The sequence below is a fragment of the Alosa pseudoharengus genome, unplaced genomic scaffold (genome assembly GCF_046254945.1).
Source record: "Alosa pseudoharengus isolate Yale_2024_CS ecotype anadromous, Long Island Sound unplaced genomic scaffold, YU_APseudo_1.1 YU_APseudo_1.1_scf_1, whole genome shotgun sequence".
In the NCBI taxonomy this organism is placed as follows: Eukaryota; Metazoa; Chordata; class Actinopteri; order Clupeiformes; family Clupeidae; genus Alosa; species Alosa pseudoharengus.
The window spans coordinates 46,241,807-46,262,431 of NW_027468564.1; the positions used below are offsets into that span (position 1 = coordinate 46,241,807).

Genomic DNA, 20,625 nt, shown 5'->3' on the forward strand with positions numbered 1-20,625 from the left:
GGTTGACAGCATAAGACACCATGGTGATATAGCGACACTAAAACAGATCCACTTTCGTGTCACAGCATAGCCTGGCTTTGAGCGCAACATACCTCGCTAACTCACTAATCGAGATTCGTAGTACACCCCACAGGTCGTCTCTCTCAAAATTTTGTCTACATCACATGCAATGTCCTAGTCCAAGGCACCGGGGAAAATATATTCTGGAATGCCGTATCCAGGCCTGACATGACAATATCCCCACAGGTAGACTGATTTTTTTTTTGCCTGTAAAAGGGCTATTTCTTTCTCTTCTTACCCTTCCTCTTCCCCCTCCTCGTCCTCCTCTTGCTCCTCCTTGTCCTTATCCTCTAACTTCACCTCCTTGTCCTTGTCATCCTCTCCCTCTCACTTCTTCACCTCCACGTCCTCTTCCTCCTCTTCTTCCTCCTACTTCTTCACCTCCACGTCCTATTCTTAGGCCTCCTCTAATTCTTACTCTTCTCACTCTTCCTGCTCCCTCCATTGTACCCATTGTACATTACCTGTGGCTTATCTATAGTGCTTAGGCTGATTGCAAAGTAAACTAATTATCTAAAACAGTTTTCACATGAGAAAGTGTGCCAGAGAGTTGGCAAAATAGTGTAAATAATAGCCATACATGTGTATAGATTTCCTAGGAGTGTGTTGATCATTTGGAAATTGAGTGTAAAGCATGAGTTGTGTTTACAGTTCCGCAAAAAGAGTGCTGTGCAGTGAATTGTGCCTACAGTGTGTGTTACAAAATTGCAAACTGAGTGCAAAGCAGTGTTTGTGCTTTTAGTTTTGCGAACTCAGTGAGTGGTTTTGCTATAAGTATTAATAGTTTTAGAAATTGTACTATAAGAATCACGGTTGTGTTTAAGCATTCAGAATGTAGACTTTTTGTCTGGCGTTGTAAAAAGTAGGCTATCAATGGTCCTTCTTTGTTTTGTTGTGAAGTTGGATGAAGCTCTATTGTGGGCGTTTTTGGTGACGTATATTCGCCTAAATGCCCGGACAGTCTAAAGGAGGGACTGTGAAGGGGCAGTTCTTACTAGTTTTCACCAACGTCCTCTCTGTGGAAATTACTAAGAGTTGCGAGTCACAATTTCGACACATTCGCGCATTTCGTAAGGAGTTTGAAAATGTCCGGCAGAGGCAAAGGAGGCAAAGGTCTTGGAAAAGGGGGCGCAAAGCGTCACCGCAAAGTTCTTCGTGATAACATCCAGGGGATCACCAAGCCTGCAATCAGGCGTCTGGCTCGCCGTGGTGGTGTGAAGCGTATCTCTGGTCTCATCTACGAAGAGACCCGTGGTGTACTAAAGGTGTTCCTGGAGAACGTGATTCGTGATGCCGTCACCTACACCGAGCACGCCAAGAGAAAGACCGTGACCGCCATGGACGTCGTCTATGCTCTGAAACGCCAGGGTCGTACTTTGTACGGTTTTGGTGGATAAAGGATCAGATATCTCTCCCGACTAAACCAAAAGGCTCTTCTAAGAGCCACCCAATTTCTTTTAAAAGGCAGTATTACAATTTGTGTGAGAAGCCCCACTTGTGCTCGGTCTCGATGGCAATTTTAGGGAGACTAGGGCGTTGCGATCCAATGGAAGGCATACACGTAGTCCATGTAAACTACGTATTCATAATATGAAAAATCCCATGATCACTCTAATAATGTCCGACGCCATGAGCGTAAGCTTTGTTCAGATACACAAACAATACCAAATATTAAGCAAAAGGAATAAAAACCACATGTATGCTGGTTCCATGGTTCCAAAAAATCCTCCATAGAAATTAGTGTTGACGAACTGACCGAAGTGTCGGTTAAATAACCCGGTTCGTGTCACTGAGCCGGGAGAATCGAGTGCCAAACGTCAAAAACCGACTCAGTGTTCCTAACATCCATTTTCACATACAGAGCAACACTGGCTTGATTGGCTGTGCTCGAGTGTTCTCGTCGCTACTCTTTCATCGTATCGCGTATTAGCGCCTCTACTGGAGTGGTAGTATAATCAGTCAAAATATGATGAGCCTGTAAGGCTCTGGGCCTCATAACCGTGGCTGTCAAACGAGTCAAACAGTTCGCTAGATTCTCCGGGCCTCGTAACCGTGGCTGCCACACGAGTCAAACAGTTCTCGGCAAGTTGTAATCAAGCGATCACATAAGCCTTTCTAGTGCAAACTAGATGCTTATGTTCATGGACATTTTATCGATGGGAAAGTATTATATCACATACCTACAAATACACATAGGCCTAATGTTATCTTAGTAGCCTAGTCATGTTAAATAAATGCTTAGAAGTGAATGACTGTAGGCTGCAGGCTGTCACGAGGAGACAGAATGAGACCGAATGTAACCGTGCAACAACCGCTGTACCCTTTATCTGGTTCTCGGCAAGTTTGATTCATACCAGCCTTAGTGCATCGTAGCCTAGATTATTTATTCATGGCAATTCACACATTATCGATGGGGAAGTAGGCCTACATCTCATATTAGCCTACACGTCATATTATCTTAAAGTTATAAAGTTAAATGTTAGAGAAGTGAATGTTGCTTAGCCTCACGAAGACCGTGCCAGGCTGAGCAAGACCGTAGTCGAGGGTGAGTCTAATGTTATCAAACGGTCTAGGTTCTCGACAAGTTAGTTATTAACCAAGCCTTAGTATCGTAGATGATTGTGTTCAATTTACACATTATTGATGGGGAAGTAGCCTACATCACATAAGCTTCAAATAGGCTACCTGGGTAGCCTAGTTATAAAGTTAAATGTTGCTGGCTTCGTTTTTCACGAAGAGACCGCGCATCAGGCTACTTCGCCTACTAAACGAGACCGTAACCGAGGTATAGGCTATGAGTCTATGTAATCAAAACGGTTGTCTAGGTTCGCGGCAAGTTATTAACCATGCCTTGTTTTATTTAGTGCATCGTAGATGCTTGTGTTCATGGCCATTCATATATCGATGGGGAAGTTCATCACATAGCCTTCAAATACACGTCATGTTATCTTTGTAGTTAGAAAGTTAAATGTTAGAGAGGTGAATGTTGCTGGCTTCATAGTAGGTTCACGAAGTGACCGCGCGCCAGGCTACTGAAGGAGACCGTAACCGAGGGTATGAGTCTAATCAAACGGGTGTTATCGCAAGTTTGAGTTATAACCGATCGCAGAAACCTATTTATTTCTCGTGCATCTTAGGTGATTATGTAGCCTACATAGAGGTTCATAGGCTACATTACCGATGGATATAAAATACAAATACACGTCATGTTATCTTGGTAGTTGTTAAATGAGATGTTTGTTGGTAGGCTGTCACGAGGACTGTACAACAGGTTAGAGACCGTAACCGTGCTAATGCATGAGTAATCAAACGGGTGTCTAGGTTCTTGGTAAGTTGAAAGCCTTTATGTTTCGTGCATCTTGGAATTGTTCATTGAAATTCATATCCTAAATTACAAAGGGGGGAAATATTATCTGACATAGGCTATGTTATCTTGGTAGTTAAGTTAAATGTTAGAAGTGAATAGGCTATTGGTAGGCTCACGAGGAGACCGCGCGCACAGCTGACTACTGAACAAGACCGAATGTAGGCTAACCATGGGCAGTGCTTGAGTCTAGTGTAGGTCAATATGAGTGTGTATGTCAGCTAATTTCAGCGACATGGAGAGCATGACATTTGCAGCTTGAGGCTACATGTCTTGGAGCGATATGGCGGGGGAAGTATAGATTTTGAAGGATTCTCTTCCTTTAGAAGAAAAGTGCGGGAAAATAACAAAAGATGGTGTAAACTGATGATCTGTGGGTGGTGCTAACCTTCTCTCACTGACTGCCCCCTACGACACAAAATGACCAACCGTGTCTGGGTATTTGGTTTAGGAGGGAAATTACAGCCATTCTGGTCGTTGAGGGTGTGACGCATTGACGCAGTCCGCTATTTGCATATAACCTGGAATATATACTAGATAACGTCGATAGTCGTGTACTCTCAATTTGTTATTGTAGAGAAATCATCATGCCCGATCCAGCTAAGCCTGCACCGAAGAAGGGTTCCAAGAAAGCCGTGACCAAGACGGCTGGTAAAGGAGGAAAGAAACGCAGAAAGTCCAGGAAGGAGAGCTATGCTATATATGTGTACAAGGTCCTGAAGCAGGTCCACCCCGACACTGGTATCTCTTCCAAGGCGATGGGTATCATGAATTCCTTCGTGAACGACATCTTCGAGCGCATCGCTGGAGAGTCCTCCCGCTTGGCCCACTACAACAAGCGTTCCACCATCTCTTCCAGAGAGATCCAGACTGCAGTGCGTCTGCTTCTACCCGGAGAGTTGGCCAAGCACGCCGTGTCTGAGGGAACAAAGGCCGTCACCAAGTATACCAGCTCCAAGTAAAGAGTTAATCTAACGCTTTACAACCCAAAGGCTCTTTTAAGAGCCACCCACATTCTCTTTGAAAAGTAATTCCACTTTAGTCATACATGCCTAGCTACAGCTAAACAGTCGTGATGCCGCCATTCTTTCTAATAAAGAATGGATATAATCTAATCAATAGGATGTGCGTGTATATATAGGATATTTTGATATAAAACGTAAAAAAATACTCTACTGTTGCGTTGCGTTACAATACAAAAGCCTAGCAGGTGACCTTTTATGTAGGTTAATAAAAGTAGAGGAACCGCGCAAGTGGGAGAAAATAAACAGTTGACCAAACACAGTTCTAGTGCTGGGTGAGACGCTGACGTCGAAAAATAAGACAAACGGGAAAACCTACAAAACTTGCAGGGTCCAAGAGAGCATATTGTCACATGTCAGCTATTCACAAGAGCTGACATGCATTTATCGTCTGGTCTTAGTCGTGTCCAGTTTGTTTGCGTCTACACTGGCATCGGTGATTGTGTAATGTTTAGCGTGCATTACACAAGTTAAACATAACAGTACGTGTTTCTAAAAGAGCACTAAGCGGGTTTCTGCAGGCAGTTTGGAAAATAGCTTTTCTGAATGTTTGGGTGGCTCTTAAAAGAGCCTTTGAATTATTGGGTCCTGACTTGGATTCATTTAAGCACGCTCCCCACGGATACGACGAGCCAGCTGGATGTCTTTGGGCATGATTGTGACCCTCTTGGCGTGGATCGCGCACAGGTTAGTGTCCTCGAACAGGCCGACGAGGTAAGCCTCGCTAGCCTCCTGAAGAGCCATAACAGCAGAGCTCTGGAAACGCAGATCAGTCTTGAAGTCCTGAGCAATTTCTCTGACCAGACGCTGGAAGGGCAGCTTACGGATCAGCAGCTCAGTAGACTTCTGGTAACGGCGGATTTCTCTCAGAGCCACTGTACCAGGCCTGTAACGGTGAGGCTTTTTCACGCCACCGGTTGCTGGTGCGCTTTTACGCGCAGCCTTGGTGGCGAGCTGCTTCCTCGGAGCCTTACCCCCGGTAGACTTACGGGCTGTCTGCTTGGTTCTTGCCATTTCTATTTATTCTTCGGGTTGGAGGAGTATGAACACACATGCGGAACCTGGGTATATAAAGCCTACGACAGCAGCCTGCCCCCCTGTTTACGTCAGGTTTATTGTCTCCGCTGATTGGTCTTCTAAGTTTCCTCCGAGTGGCGCCTGAAATTCAAAATACAAAGCCCACCCCCTAAATGCCTTTATCGTTGCTTTGATTCACCATTCAAAAATCTAAATAAATAATTTCACTTAAACATTCCATCGGCCAGTGCATATAAACTCAAAAAAATAACTAATAGCATGAACACAAATTATTGCCTAAGGTATAAAATGAAAAAATGAAACTAGTTACTGATAACTACATTATGTTGAATTAGAGGCTCCGCAGTCCTGCATAATAACTTGTATGCATCATCCCTCAGTACTTCCTTATTTTATGCTTGTGTTTGTGTACACGTGGGGAGTGGGTGAGAATATGTCTGTGGCTTGGATATATTGCCTTTACATTTATTGAATGCACCGTTGAAAGACTAACCAATGTTTAACTCCTACGCAATGGCAAGAAAGGAATTGTTTCTGAATTCTGCATTAGAGAAGAATGGGTATTGATCCATAGTATAAAGGGGTCGTATTTATTAATTATTTTCCAGACGTATGCGATGACTTTACAGAACTAAAAGGTAACTTGGAAAGTACGTTTCAAGTTATTTGGGTGGCTCTGAAAAGAGCCTTTGTATCAGAGACTTAAAGAAAGCAGGATTACTTGGACTTCTCGGTCTTCTTGGGCAGCAGCACAGCCTGGATGTTAGGCAGCACACCACCCTGAGCGATGGTTACACCGCCGAGCAATTTGTTCAACTCCTCGTCGTTACGCACAGCTAGCTGCAAATGGCGGGGAATGATACGGGTCTTCTTGTTGTCACGAGCAGCATTGCCGGCCAACTCCAGAATCTCAGCAGTCAGGTACTCGAGCACAGCAGCCAAGTACACTGGTGCACCAGCGCCGACACGCTGAGCGTAGTTACCTTTCCGCAGCAGCCTGTGCACACGGCCGACGGGGAACTGAAGTCCAGCCCTGGATGAACGAGTCTTGGCCTTTGCTCTGGCCTTACCGCCGGTTTTGCCTCTGCCGCTCATTTTTTTTTAAGTATTAAGAGCTCGTCTACTGACTTAGATGGTCAGCTATAGCCAGGCATGTCTTATTATACCACACCAGCACGGGCTACTCAGTGCCTCAGTGGCTGAGAAAGGAATACTGAGAGCCAATCAGCGTGTAGCTCGCTGCTGCACGTCAATTTCAGTTTCATTTGGTGGTGGTTTGTAGCACTTCCACCTCCATAACAGCACATCGTCTTCAATCATTACATTTAACACGTGGCATAGTAGATTACATTAGTAGTACATTATAGCAAAGTTTCCGGATAAGAGGTTCAATCAGAGACTTTCTAATGTGGAGACACAGCACTACTCCATAGAAATGCATGGGGCTAGTTTGTCACGCCAATATGGCCGTTGTACACATATCCCACCCCTTCCTCGGCAAAACGTCGACATGTGAATACATTGAGCCAATCATGTGGTGTGATGTGAATACATTGAGCCAATCATATGGTGTGTTGTGAAGACATCGTGCCAATCATGTGTTGTGATCTCGCCGCTGGAGCAAGATTGGTGTCGTAAAGCCTTGCGCACGCGCAGTTCGACCCAAAGACTGTGCCCGATGAGTGCCCATAAAACGTTGGTATATGGCCGCCGAGTGGAGGGACTTGCCTAAAAGGACTTTGCCTTGAGCAAGGCACCTAACCCCTCACTGCTCCCCGAGCGCCGCTGTTGTTGCAGGCAGCTCACTGCGCCGGGATTAGTGTGTTTCACCTCACTGTGTGCTGAGTGTTTTTCACTAATTGGGATAAATGCAGAGGTCAAATTTCCCTCACGGGATCAAAAGAGTATACTTACATACTATACTTACTTATATGGCTTTCATCAGGTCCCGTTCCACAGGTGTTTTAATCAAGCACCATGCAGTCTGTACTGATAATCTGGGTGATTGAGTTTACTTACACACCTGTAGAAATGGATCTGCTGAAACCCATGAATTGGGTAATGTGAATTATAAACACCGACTTTCATTCAGTATGGCAATTTTGGGTCGACTAGGGCGTTGCGAGCCAATGGGAAGGCTTAACATGCACGTAGCCCGTGTAAGCTACGTATTCACATGCCAATGTTAATGATATGAAAAGTCCTATGATAACTTCTCCAATAAGGTCCGACGCCATGAGCTTAAAAGGGTTCAGATATACAAACAATACTCAACAATACCAAATATAAAGCAAAAAAAAAAAGAAAAACACATGTATGCTGGTTCCATGCTGAATAGTCCTACCCCATAAATCAAATCAGACCTTCTTTCATCGTTTGAGTCATTACATGCACTTTTTGCCATAACTTCTTTGCCATAACTTCTTATATAATCAATAAAGCAAATGCATAAATTTGGCCTCACAGACAGGAGCGTAAGAATGTAAATCAATAGGGTGTTTCCTATATTTTACTAATCTATCCTATCTGTTTTGCACGGTGCTGTAAAAGCGTGTTTTCTTCAAACTGAAAATGTCTGTCAACAAATTGCAGTGGCAACAGTTCAATAAATAACGATTTTTACGGTTATGTCGCGTTTCAAACGTGAAAGTCACACAAAAATGACTGAGAAAAACTCCAAGCATGAACTGCAACGCGAAATGAAAAAAAAAAAAAACTATTTGGCAGATTTCAAAGAAGTCCTTTCCTTTAGAAGAAAAGTGCGGGAAAAGAACAAAAGGTTGTGTAAACCGATGATCTGTGGGTGGTGCTAACCTATCACTGACTGCCCCCATCGATACAAAATAACCAACCGTGTCTGGGTATTTCGTTTTGGAGGGAAATTACAGTCATTCTGGTGGTTTGGGGGTGAAGTGTCGCAGTCCTCTATTTGCATATCATCTGGCATATATGCGAGATAACTTCGATAGTCATGTATTCTCAATTTATTGTTGTAGAGAAGTCAACATGCCAGATCCAGCTAAGCCTGCACCCAAGAAGGGTTCCAAGAAAGCCGTGACAAAGACGGCTGGTAAAGGAGGAAAGAAACGCAGAAAGTCCAGGAAGGAGAGCTATGCCATCTACGTGTACAAGGTCCTGAAACAGGTCCACCCCGACACTGGTATCTCTTCCAAGGCGATGGGTATTATGAACTCCTTTGTGAACGACATCTTCGAGCGCATCGCTGGAGAGTCCTCCCGCTTGGCCCACTACAACAAGCGTTCCACCATCTCTTCCAGGGAGATCCAGACTGCAGTGCGTCTGCTTCTGCCCGGTGAACTGGCCAAGCACGCCGTGTCCGAGGGAACCAAGGCCGTCACAAAATACACCAGCTCCAAGTAAAGTGTTCATCTAACGCTTTACAACCCAAAGGCTCTTTTAAGAGCCACTCACATTCTCTTTAAAAAATAATTCCAATGTAGTCAAACCTAGCTATAGCTAAACGGTCGTGATCCTGCCATTCTCACTAATAAAGAATGGATATAATCTGATCAAAAGGATATGTGTAGGATTTTGATATAAAACGAAAAAATTACTCTTTACTGTTGTGTTACTGTTACAATACAAAAGATTGGCAGGTGATCTTTATTAAACTACATAAGTGTTTGGTAGAGGACTAATTGGAGAAAATGATAACGGTGAATGCTGGTTTGTAGTGCTGGTTGAGACTAACGTCGACAAATAAGAAACTACGAACCTTGTCATGTCAGTTTTTCAAGAGTAGTAGTCTGGCCTTAGACCCAAACATTAACTGGACACACGACTACACACTGACATCGGTGATTGTAATGCTAGCACGCTAAACATTACACACTTTGCATTGAGCAAAGTCCTTTTAGGCAAGTTAAGTTATAAACAGTAAACGTTAAAGCAGTTTGAAAAATAGCTTTTCTAAATATTTGGGTGGCTCTTAAAAGAGCCTTTGAATTGGGTCCTGACTTGGATTGATTTAAGCACGCTCCCCACGGATACGACGAGCCAGCTGGATGTCTTTGGGCATGATGGTAACCCTCTTGGCGTGGATCGCGCACAGGTTAGTGTCCTCGAACAGGCCGACGAGGTAAGCCTCGCTAGCCTCCTGAAGAGCCATGACAGCAGAACTCTGGAAACGCAGATCAGTCTTGAAGTCCTGAGCAATTTCTCTGACCAGACGCTGGAAGGGCAGTTTGCGGATCAGCAGCTCAGTAGACTTCTGGTAACGACGGATTTCTCTCAGAGCCACAGTACCAGGCCTGTAACGATGAGGCTTCTTCACTCCACCAGTTGCTGGTGCGCTTTTACGCGCAGCCTTGGTGGCGAGCTGCTTCCTCGGAGCCTTACCTCCGGTAGATTTGCGGGCAGTCTGCTTAGTTCTTGCCATTTTTACTTAGTCTTCGAGTATGAATGCTTTTGCGGAACGTGGGTATATAAGGCATACGACCGAAGCCTGCCCCCTGTTTACGTCAGGTTTTTGATCTCCGCTGATTGGTCTTCCAAGTTCCCTCCGAGTGGCGCCTAAAATTCAAAACGACCCCACGACCCCCCCCCATTCAGATACCTACGTGTTTAAATGAAAAAGCCAAACTACCATTAATATGTTAAACATATATTACTGAAAGGAAAGAAATGCGAGTGAAAGACTGCATATTCATATTTATGTATTTATCATCTCACTACTTCCTGATTTTATTCTTGTATGTGGGACTGGGTGTCAATATGTCAATATATACATATTAACATTTAAAGTTATTTATTGAATGCACCGTTAAGACGGCAAACAATGTATTTTTACCCTCCGTAACGACAAGATATTCTGATTCTGGTCTGGAGTAATAAGTTTAATTTAATTAAAAGGAAAGTAAATATTTAAGTTAGCTGAACTAAGAATTACTTAGTGGCTGGCATTTTAGGAGATGGATGGCCAGCAATGATTCCGAGTTAAAGGGCTCATATTTCGAAATGAATTTTCACACGTAAGTGAAGAAATAATGTCAAGGGCAACCTGGAATTTACTTTTCTAGATATTTGGGTGGCTCTTAAAAGAGCCTTTGTTTCAGAGGTTTATAAAAGGAGTAGATTTACTTGGACTTCTCGGTCTTCTTGGGCAGAAGTACAGCCTGAATGTTAGGCAACACACCACCCTGAGCGATAGTCACACCGCCGAGCAACTTGTTCAACTCCTCGTCATTACGCACAGCCAGCTGCAGATGGCGGGGAATGATACGAGTCTTCTTGTTGTCACGGGCAGCATTACCGGCCAACTCCAGAATCTCAGCCGTCAGATACTCGAGGACGGCAGCTAAGTAAACCGGAGCACCAGCGCCAACACGCTGAGCATAGTTGCCTTTGCGCAGCAGCCTGTGCACACGGCCTACGGGGAACTGCAGTCCAGCTCTAGATGAACGAGTTTTGGCCTTCGCTCTGGCCTTGCCACCGGTTTTGCTTTCTTTTTTTTTTTTTTTTTTTCAATCAGAATGGGATCATAGCGAGAATAAATTCACAATCTCAAAGCAAACCATTCATCATTTTGATACATAGGCTACATATATATATATTTTTTTTACCAAATTCAGAACCCCATATTTTTCTCTTTTTTTTCTTTCTTCTTTTCCTTTTTTTCAATAAAATACATGGGTACATGCAGATATATGTGAAGAGTAATATTCACCCACTATCACCAAAAAAAAAAAAAAAAAAAAAAAAAAAAAAAAAAAAAAAAAAATCAAGAAATAAGAACAAGACATACAAGAACATCAACAACATACAAGAAAATCAAAGATTTAAGGTATCCCATGGTATGTCCAACCCTCTCTTCATATCTATATTTTTCCTCCGCTTTAATTCTTTAATTAATTGTTTACATACAATCTGGCTGGAGACATATATATGATCAATTGTCATTCGGCATCTAGTTTTCCAAATTTGTGCATTTACTAAGAAAATAATTTGTTTGTACAATTTCCTTTGTTTGTTTGACATATTTCTTTTACTTTCACCAAAAAATATTGTCTTACTATCTAAATCTATCTGTACACCAATTGAGATCATTTTTGTCCATATTTCTTTTGATCTTCTACAACCTAATAATAAATGTTCAAGAGTTTCTTCTTCACTACAGTTTCTCATAGGGCATTCTGTGGTGGTTACATAACAGCTCCACCTCACCACTGCTCTAACAGGGAGCCTCCTTACAGAAATTAACCAGGTTGTGTCTCTGATTTTCTCAGGTAAATTCTTTGACCATAGGAACTTGGCAAATTTTTCACATTCTTTCAAATTTAGATCTCTATAGTTAATAAGGCCTCCGTACAAAGATTCTATGACACTATTATATATAGCTTTTGCTGATAGACTATGCCAATTCAAATTGTTAAATTTATTTATAAAGTCTCCAAACATTAGTTTATAATATGGAACATTGGTCCTTTGTCTTCCTTTCTTTTTGTTCCATTCTGCATGATTAGCCCATGGTGCTTTCCTCATCAAAGCTCTGCAAACATAGGCACAGAATTTGACTTTTAAATAAAGACCTATGCATATTGCTCCAAGTCCTCCATATTTCCGTGGTTTGTACATTAATTCTCTTTTTGCTACTTCTCGTGTTGAAGACCATATTAGTTTAGTACATTCACGTTCTATCATTTGAATATTCTTATCCATAGGTGGGAATATAATGCTTAAAAAAGATAATTTTGATAAAATGTATATTTTAATCAGATCAATCCTTGTCTTATATGTTGTACTTTTGTTGGTCCATTTTTCTATTTCTTCCTTAATCTCATACTCTTTCTTCTTCCAATTATTTTCTGCACTATTTTGATTACTAAAAAACATTCCTAAAATCTTTATTTCTTCCTTTACAATAACATTTATTGGAAATTTCCCTTCAGGTCGACCAATCCATACAGCTTCTGTTTTAGCATCATTTAATTTAGCTCCTGATACCTCTTCATACTTTTTAAAATGTTCGTTTATTATGTCCATTTCATTTCGAGATGTAACTAGAACAGTCAAATCATCAGCATATGCCAATATCTTAATTTTGTTTTTCGGATTTAAATTCACCCCATTTAACCGGGTATCCTGCTTAATGTTTCTTATTAGAGGGCTGATTGCAATTATATACAAAGCTGCGCTAAGTGGGCATCCTTGTTTCACTCCTCTATTAACTAGAAAGGGGTCTGTCAATTCACCATTCATTTTAGCTTGTACTATTGATGTATGGTACAGAAGTTTAATAAGACTAATAAAACTCTCAGGAAGACCAAACCATTCTAACACTTTCCACACGTATTCTCTTGATATAAAGTCAAATGCTTTTTTTTGGTCTAAACCCACAATATAAAAACCTATGATTGATCTCCCATCGCAAAGTTCTCTCAGGGTGCTTAGGTTATCCCATATATTTCGGCCCTTAATTGCACAGGTTTGTTCTTTTTCAATTTCTTGTAATAAGGGTTCAAGCCTTTTCATTAATATTTTCGCAAAAATCTTGTAATCAACATTCATAATTGTTAAATGCCTATAATTGTTAATATCAGACTTGTCTCCTTTCTTATACAGGAGGGACATAGTGCCATGATAGAAAGATTGGTGAAAAAGTCCTGATTTGATACCTTCGTTGAAAACTTTCTTGAGGATTTCTGCCAGTGTGGAAATAGACATTTGGTAAAATTCTACCGGAAACCCATCTGGTCCAGGAGTCTTACCTTTATTCAGGCAGTTGATTGCATTTTCTACCTCACCAGAAGATATCGGGTTTGCAATTTGCTCCTGCAGATGGTTATTCTTGATGGTTCTACTTCCTAAAAATGGATTAATTTCATCTCTGTTGATGGTGATTGAGCTGTACATGTCTTCTAGCTGGGCCTTTGTTTCAGATTTGATTTCGTCAATTAGATGGACATAACCATTTGCAGTTTTAATTTTTTCAATCCAGGTTTCTTCTTTTCTCTTTTTAAAACTATCCAATAAGGAGTAAATGGTTGGTGTAGATTCATAAACGTGCCCACTATAAAGTTTCAAGTTCGTTTTTGATTCTTCATTGAATACATCCAATTTCTTTTTTAGTTTTTCCAGTTCATGTTCATTATCCTTCGCTAGTTTTAGTTCAATATATTTTCTTGTTAGGTCTCGATATTGACTTTCTTTTTCTTGGTTTAAAGCTTTACACTTGGAACGAAAAAAAATCTGTAGACGAGTTTTGACTGATTCCCAAAAATTGCATTCTGATTTCCAGAGAGGACGTAAGTTTTCCAGGTTTTGAAATTCCTTCTGAAGAGCATCAACGACTGAATAATCCTTTAAGTATCGAGTATTTAACCTCCATAATCTCTGAGAGTTTCGTTTCTCAAGTTCACATTGGGTGATTACAGCTAAATGATCCGAATCTACGATGTATTTTGTCTCATAAGACTTAACAAAAACATGGCTTGACACATAAATTCGGTCGATCCGAGTTTTAGTATTCGAATCCATTCTCGTGTAACCTACCTGTGTAGGAAAAATTACACGATAACAGTCTTTCAGGTTCATGTGTTCACATATATCTCGAAGGATTTTCCCTTCTCTTGTTAACTTAAAAGGTTTTATAGCTACTCTGTCATTTTCTTCTGTTACTGTATTAAAATCACCACACACGAAAACATTGTAGCCCACCATACAAAGTGTTTGCAATTTTCTAAAGATCGAAATTTTTTTATGCCTGTCGGGTGGAGTGTATATATTAATCACTCGAATTTTTTTCCCTTTAAAAAAAAAAATCGACTAAGAGAAGTCTCCCTGGAATGATTTGTCTCACTTTTAAAACAGCAAAACTCTTTGATTTTAAAAGAATTCCTACACCGTCCGCTTTGTCTTCGCCATATGAAATGATGCAATGTCCATGTGACCATTGATTTTGCATATCCTGAATGTCCTTATCATTAGTTATTCGTAATTCTTGTAAACAGGAAATGTCAATGTTTTGTTGCTTGAGTAATTGCATCTTCTTTTTCATGTTTTCCACTGACTTAACTCCACGTACATTGTAAGATAATAAAAACATTGAGGGGAAAAAAAGGCAAAAAAAGTTTTAGTTAGACTTTGGCCTATCATCCAGACTGGTTTGATCTTTCTTTTTTTTACTTTGTGGTGGTGTTAGGGATAATTGTCTCTTCTTTACTTTATCAGGGATCTTCGAGTTATTTGGTGGGCTTATTTGTAAAGGAGGGAACTCCGTATCATATACTTGTTCTTGTGAGCTTTTTGTAGGTGTGCTTTCTTTCACCTGTCCCTGTTGATCTTCATTCACCTGATTGTCCTTCGCCAAAGAAGTCTCCAGGTCAATAAGATCACTACTTTCCGACTCTTCATCAGATTCGTCCACCGGTTTTGCCTCTGCCGCTCATATCTGCAGTACGTGTTTGGAGTTAACTCTAGTGCTCTGTAATGGCCAGGCATGTCCTAATATCACACACCAGCGCAGGGGTACTCCGTGCCCCAGTGGCTAAGAAAATAATGCTGAGAGCCAATCAACGTGTAGTTCGCTGCTATACGTCAATATCAGTTCCATTTGGCGATTGTAGCACCTCTCTCAGCACATTATCTCCAATCATTAAATTAAATGCGTGGCATAGTAGAGAAGTAATATACCAGATTAAATTATAACGTTTCTGGATGAAAGGTTCATTTGAATGGTCACAATAAAGCAACGAAACTTCCGGTGGTGATTCAAATAGTTTCCCGAACACTGTTACAATGTAGCAAACTAAAATGGTTGTGTTGCAATATTTTGGATACTTATATTGGATATGTGTAACAAACTGAAGTGCTTGTGTGATGCATGATTCTGGATACTTTGTAACATGCTTGGAAGCTAGTGAACAGAATGAGGCAAATGCTTTTTTCCATTTTGAAAAAAATAAAAACTACATTGTAAGAGAGCACGTTTTATGATAATATGCCTAATGAAATTCATATTATGATCCCTTAGTTCATTGCCTACGCACTGCGTAATGCCACTGAGGTTTGGGAATATTTTGTGGCAGTTTATGGTTATAGAAGACAAATCAATTATTGTGGGCGTGGATGTTTGGGAAAGGCACAATCAATAATAAATGCTTTCAAAGAAGCTTTGGTTGGCTCTTAAAAGAACCTTTTTGTTTATCGACATGAAAAATCTGCACATTTACTTCTTCTTGGTTGCAGCCTTTTTGGGTTTGGCAGCTTTAGGCTTAGCCACCTTGGGTTTCGTTGCCTTGACTTTCTTGGGGCTCTTCGCTGCCTTCTTGGGTGCAGCAGGCTTCTTGGCTTTCTTTGGGCTCTTCGTTGCTTTTTTCGGTGTGGCAGGCTTCTTGGCTGCCTTCTTTGGAGACTTTTTGGCGGCCGCTGGCTTCTTTGCTAATGCCTTCTTGGGCTTCTTAGCCACGGCAGGTTTTTTCGCTGCTGGCTTCTTCGCTTTAGGTGCTGTCTTTTTAGCGGGCTTCTTTTCCACCGCCTTTTCCTTGTTCAGCTTGAAGGAGCCAGAAGCGCCGGTTCCTTTAATCTGAACCAAAGTTCCCTTTGTGACCAAACTCTTTATAGCCACCTTGACACGAGCGTTTTTCTTCTCCACATCGTATCCACCAGCCGCTAGAGCCTTCTTCAGGGCAGCCAGCGATACTCCTTTCTTCTCTTTAGAAGCAGAGACAGCCTTGACAACGAGCTCTCCCACACTTGGGCCAGTTTTTTTGGGTCGGGGCGCCTTCTTCTTGGGGGCCTTTGCTGGGGCCGCAGCAGGGGCTGGAGCAGCTTCTGCCATTGTATCGTTTAAGTTTTCACGCGCGTAGTATTCGATAGACCAGAGACAAATGAATGGCTGTTAGTACCCTACTGTCTGGCCTTATAATACACATGAGGACCATTTAGTCTCAGTAGACCGAGAGCTCTCCCGACCTGTCTGTGGCGAAGAGATCACTTGTGTTTTCTCCTAGCACTGTTTGTAACATATATGAGTGGCGATACGACATTAACTAAAAAGACGATATATGTTATGAAGAGCACAGCATGCACTTTAAACTGAATATATGAAGTGTTATGGTTGTCCCTTATTCCGTTTGCAAAGAAATGGGAACGTTTGACGTCTAGGTGGAGAGGTTGCAGTCAGTCTTGTTTTTGTGAGGAAAACATGCACATAATGATAGTAAAACCGTGCAATGCATCAACCAAAAAGTGGCACAGACCAAGAGATGAGCCTCAATAAGACGTGTAAGCAGTGCCAATGTAGTTTTTGCGAATGTGTACTTTACACACGGGTGGTTTGTGGACACAGCGAAACACAATTGACAAACATGCGCCACCCAGGCTATAGGTCGAAATGTTACAGGACCAAGTTGTGGTAAACGGAAGTTATGTGGCAATATTTGAAGGCTGATTACATTTTTTCTGATTGCTTAAGCACATTTTTTGTAACTATGGCTTTTTTTGCAAAACTCTACACACAAATGGCAAAACTTCTCACCCAATCAGCAAAACATTGTAGTTCTCTTGCAAAAGCTAACACACCTTGCTTAACTCTTCACACCTTCGTAAAAGTTGTGTTTTTATATCTAACAGTAAACACAAGCCATCACAATAGTAAGCACACAATGTTCCAACAACACACTGATGATATGAATAAAAAACACATCTTGCTTTTGCTTTCTCTGTGCACAAGGTATGTCAGTTTGAGGCCATACTTTTGTCATAGTTCTGTAAACATACAGGGATCCAAACTTCAAGTATTAGTGTTTATTTACACACATCAAAACAAACACAAGTGTGTTTTTCCAAGTCAAAACACAAAATAGCATTTCACTGAGACAAAACAAATCAGTATACATCGGGTCGTCTCTCTCAAAATTTCGTCTACATCACATGCAATGTCCTAGTCCAAGGCACCGGGGAAAATATATTCCGGAATGCCGTATCCAGGCCTGACATGACAATATCCCCACATGTAGACTGATTTTTTTGCCTGTAAAGGGCTATTTCTTATTCTTCTTACCCTTCCTCTTCCCCCTCCCCATCCTCCTCTTGCTCCTTCTTGTCCTCTTCCTCTAACTTCCCCGCCTTGTCCTTGTCATTCTCTCCCTCTCACTTCTTCACCTCTGCATCCTCTTCCTCCTCTTCTTCCTCCTACATCTTCACCTCCACGTCCTATTCTTCAGCCTCCTCTTATTCTTACTTTTCTCACTCTTCCTGCTCCCTCTATTGTACCCATTGTACATTACCTGTGGCTTATTTATAGTGCTTAGGCTGATTGCAAAGTGAACTAATTATCTAAAACAGTTTTCACATGAGAAAGTGTGCCAGAGAGTTGGCAAAATAGTGAAAATAATAGCCATACATGTGTATAGATTTCCTAGGAGTGTGTCGATCATTTGGAAATTGAGTGTAAAGCATGAGTTGTGTTTACAGTTCTGCAAAAAGAGTGCTGTGCAGTGAATTGTGCCTACAGTTGTGCAAAGTGTGTGTTACAAAATTGCAAACTGTGTGCAAAGCAGTGTTTGTGCTTTTAGTTTTGCAAACTCAGTGAGTGGTTTTGCTATAAGTATTAATAGTTTTAGGAATTGTGCTATAAGAATCACAGTTGTGTTTAAGCATTCAGAAAACTGTAAATAAGAGAGTGTGTCACACCTGAAATTTAATTATAACTGATGCCTTTACAGCTCTGCAAAGGTGCAGAAATTAGTTGGTGTGTAAGGAGATTGTCTGATGATTTGTGCATGACATGAACGTTGTGCTTTCCATTTGTTTACAGTACTGACTGCTCAATAGATTTTGACTGGGTGCAAGTTCATATCAACAAAGAACAAGAATCAAAGGACAAGTTTGTGAGATGAAGGGTAGGCCTACTGTAACAATACAAGGATACAAGGAAGTAGGGGGGGGGGGGGGGGGTAAAAAGTGCAGTAGAAGGAGGAAGATAAAAAAAAAATGCAAAGAGCAAAGCACTTAATGTTTTCGTTCATCAAAAGACAATGACGGAAAAATAAGTTTGATTTTGTAAGAGGAGTCAGAGGTTTTGTAAATAGTGCTTGAAGGTTGAATAAAATGGTGCCAGCTCCAAAAGGTGCCAGTAATCCAGTTGGATGTAGCCTAAAGATTAAAATGATATTATCAAATTGATTATCAAAATTGTTTGGACCCCTAATAATTATACATTTCGCAATTTCCATTAGATTGATGGTGTTAGGAAGTTGATCAGGAACACTAGCCCACAAGAATTCCCTTTTAGATATTTTTAGTTTAGAACAAACAGAATAATCTGGATACTCTCTCCAAAACAGCTGTAGCTGACTCTAAACAAATGGATAGCAGTTGCAGTTAATAGGCTACGTGTGACTGTCCTTTGAACCATGTAAAATTGTTATTGAAAAAAAAAAGTTGATCAATGTCGGTGCTACTTTTCTTCGTTGTGAAGTGGGGTGATCCTGGGAGGTTGGTGATACGCCTACATGTCCGCGCAGTCTTCGACCGTGAAAGGGCAGTGGTTCGTAGTTTTCACCAACGTCCTCTCTATGGACGTTACAGTTTTTTACAATTGTTTACACACGTTTTCAAAACTCTGTGTCTATTTTTCAAAACTCCACACACAAAACCCACAACTGCTCACAAAAAATGCAAAATGCCCCAAATCTCCAGCAAAATGACACACAACATTCAAAATGTCAAAAACACATGTTTAAAGCAAACATTCGCCTCACATTACAAACACTTTTGTCATAATATGACATTTTGGATACATCATGTACACACTGTTGCTCAAAACCTAAAGCTCTTCTGTCTTTGGCTTTCTATATGTATTTCCATACAAGAGTGAAAGTTATGGAATCAACAAAGATAAGTTGAAATACACAGTAAAAATGCAAGCAATATTGAAACCAAAAATAGTGATTTTTCCCAAATAATTTGCTGTTGTGAATACAGTATTTTACAGCAAACAAGAAAAAAAGCAAAGAAGAATACAGTGACCACCAGCTGTACATGGAGTTTTGAAAACACTGATTTAGTTTTTTTCTAAAGACAAGTGTGTGTGTGTGTGTGTGTGTGTGTGTGGGGGGGGGGGGGGGGGGGGTCGTGTACAGTATGTATTCATAGGCCTATAGACCCTTTCAACTGCAGAAGCAAACAATTCTACAGTAAGCGTTCCTAAGGCATTTCTGGAGGCACAGAAAAATGTATTGAGCTAATGGTACTGTAACATGGGGACAAACAAAAATAGAGTAAAAAGACAAATTTTACATAAAGTCAACTTTTTGTAGAACATTACTGTAAGCTAAAGTCCGATTACTGTAATTTTCAAAGTATCTGCATTGGTTCTGAATATTTCAACCGGAAATCCTCTAGGAGCAGATTGAAAGGGTCTATACCTATATAGAGAGTATATCTATTCATAGACCTAATACAGTACTAAGGCAATGACTGGATGGTGTTCAGTAAAGTAAAGAGTGTTTGCACATGTGAAGAGAAAGAGTGAAGCACTGGTGATTTAGTGTGGCATTTTGATGGGTTGTGTTTGAAGAACGAAATCAAGTTACTTCCTGTTAGATTTTTGTGTGTTAGGTAGAACATTGTGTTTGGTGTTTTGCAAAATGTGCTTTAGTCAATTGAAAACTGAGTCAAACACTGAGAATTAGTATATGGTTTTGCAGATTTGGTGTCGGGTTATGATGTTTGGAGGACATGTTTAGAAAATTGTGTGACAAGCAAAGATTTTGTGTGTAAGCAGTTGAAAAAAACTGTAATACGAGTGGCTATACATTGTTGCATCCATACTCTTGCAACTTTCGGTCATAGGAAGTTTGAGAAATGTCTGGCAGAGGTAAAGGAGGCAAAGGTCTTGGAAAAGGAGGCGCAAAGCGTCACCGTAAAGTCATTCGTGATAACATCCAGGGTATCACCAAGCCTGCAATCAGGCGTCTGGCCCGCCGTGGTGGTGTGAAGCGTATCTCTGGTCTCATCTACGAGGAGACTCGTGGTGTGTTGAAGGTTTTCCTGGAGAACGTGATTCGCGATGCCGTCACCTACACCGAACACGCCAAGAGAAAGACCGTGACCGCTATGGATGTTGTCTATGCTTTGAAACGCCAGGGACGTACTCTGTACGGTTTTGGTGGTTAA

The 20,625-nt window shown here is 41.1% G+C and overlaps 8 protein-coding genes across 8 annotated transcripts; 4 read left to right on the forward strand and 4 right to left on the reverse strand.

The window, feature by feature from the left end:
• The first annotated feature begins 1,145 nt into the window (after positions 1–1,145).
• Positions 1,146–1,499, forward strand: LOC143104589 (histone H4). The gene has a single exon (XM_076268743.1). It carries the CDS (start codon positions 1,146–1,148, stop codon positions 1,455–1,457), a length of 312 nt encoding a protein of 103 aa, XP_076124858.1. The 3' UTR covers positions 1,458–1,499.
• A 2,512-nt stretch (positions 1,500–4,011) lies between these two features.
• On the forward strand, positions 4,012–4,394 carry LOC143104662 (histone H2B-like). The gene has a single exon (XM_076268866.1). The coding sequence runs from the start codon at positions 4,012–4,014 to the stop codon at positions 4,384–4,386; it is 375 nt and encodes a 124-aa protein (XP_076124981.1). The 3' UTR covers positions 4,387–4,394.
• Positions 4,395–5,039: 645 nt separating this feature from the next.
• Positions 5,040–5,460, reverse strand: LOC143104709 (histone H3). The gene has a single exon (XM_076268998.1). It carries the CDS (start codon positions 5,458–5,460, stop codon positions 5,050–5,052), a length of 411 nt encoding a protein of 136 aa, XP_076125113.1. The 3' UTR covers positions 5,040–5,049.
• Positions 5,461–6,201: 741 nt separating this feature from the next.
• On the reverse strand, positions 6,202–6,579 carry LOC143104863 (histone H2A). Its single transcript, XM_076269231.1, has one exon. The coding sequence runs from the start codon at positions 6,577–6,579 to the stop codon at positions 6,202–6,204; it is 378 nt and encodes a 125-aa protein (XP_076125346.1).
• Positions 6,580–8,490: 1,911 nt separating this feature from the next.
• LOC143104955 (histone H2B-like) lies at positions 8,491–8,865 on the forward strand. The gene has a single exon (XM_076269344.1). It carries the CDS (start codon positions 8,491–8,493, stop codon positions 8,863–8,865), a length of 375 nt encoding a protein of 124 aa, XP_076125459.1.
• A 595-nt stretch (positions 8,866–9,460) lies between these two features.
• LOC143104784 (histone H3) lies at positions 9,461–9,883 on the reverse strand. The gene has a single exon (XM_076269123.1). It carries the CDS (start codon positions 9,881–9,883, stop codon positions 9,473–9,475), a length of 411 nt encoding a protein of 136 aa, XP_076125238.1. The 3' UTR covers positions 9,461–9,472.
• Positions 9,884–15,670: 5,787 nt separating this feature from the next.
• Positions 15,671–16,282, reverse strand: LOC143105054 (histone H1-like). The gene has a single exon (XM_076269391.1). It carries the CDS (start codon positions 16,280–16,282, stop codon positions 15,671–15,673), a length of 612 nt encoding a protein of 203 aa, XP_076125506.1.
• A 4,031-nt stretch (positions 16,283–20,313) lies between these two features.
• LOC143119124 (histone H4-like) lies at positions 20,314–20,625 on the forward strand. The gene has a single exon (XM_076280412.1). It carries the CDS (start codon positions 20,314–20,316, stop codon positions 20,623–20,625), a length of 312 nt encoding a protein of 103 aa, XP_076136527.1.

What these genes read in the sequence shown, in the direction of transcription:
- LOC143104589 (XM_076268743.1), top strand. Translation starts at nt 1,146, where the DNA reads ATGTCCGGCAGAGGCAAAGGAGGCAAAGGTCTTGGAAAAGGGGGCGCA.
- LOC143104662 (XM_076268866.1), top strand. Translation starts at nt 4,012, where the DNA reads ATGCCCGATCCAGCTAAGCCTGCACCGAAGAAGGGTTCCAAGAAAGCC.
- LOC143104709 (XM_076268998.1), bottom strand. Translation starts at nt 5,460, where the DNA reads ATGGCAAGAACCAAGCAGACAGCCCGTAAGTCTACCGGGGGTAAGGCT.
- LOC143104863 (XM_076269231.1), bottom strand. Translation starts at nt 6,579, where the DNA reads ATGAGCGGCAGAGGCAAAACCGGCGGTAAGGCCAGAGCAAAGGCCAAG.
- LOC143104955 (XM_076269344.1), top strand. Translation starts at nt 8,491, where the DNA reads ATGCCAGATCCAGCTAAGCCTGCACCCAAGAAGGGTTCCAAGAAAGCC.
- LOC143104784 (XM_076269123.1), bottom strand. Translation starts at nt 9,883, where the DNA reads ATGGCAAGAACTAAGCAGACTGCCCGCAAATCTACCGGAGGTAAGGCT.
- LOC143105054 (XM_076269391.1), bottom strand. Translation starts at nt 16,282, where the DNA reads ATGGCAGAAGCTGCTCCAGCCCCTGCTGCGGCCCCAGCAAAGGCCCCC.
- LOC143119124 (XM_076280412.1), top strand. Translation starts at nt 20,314, where the DNA reads ATGTCTGGCAGAGGTAAAGGAGGCAAAGGTCTTGGAAAAGGAGGCGCA.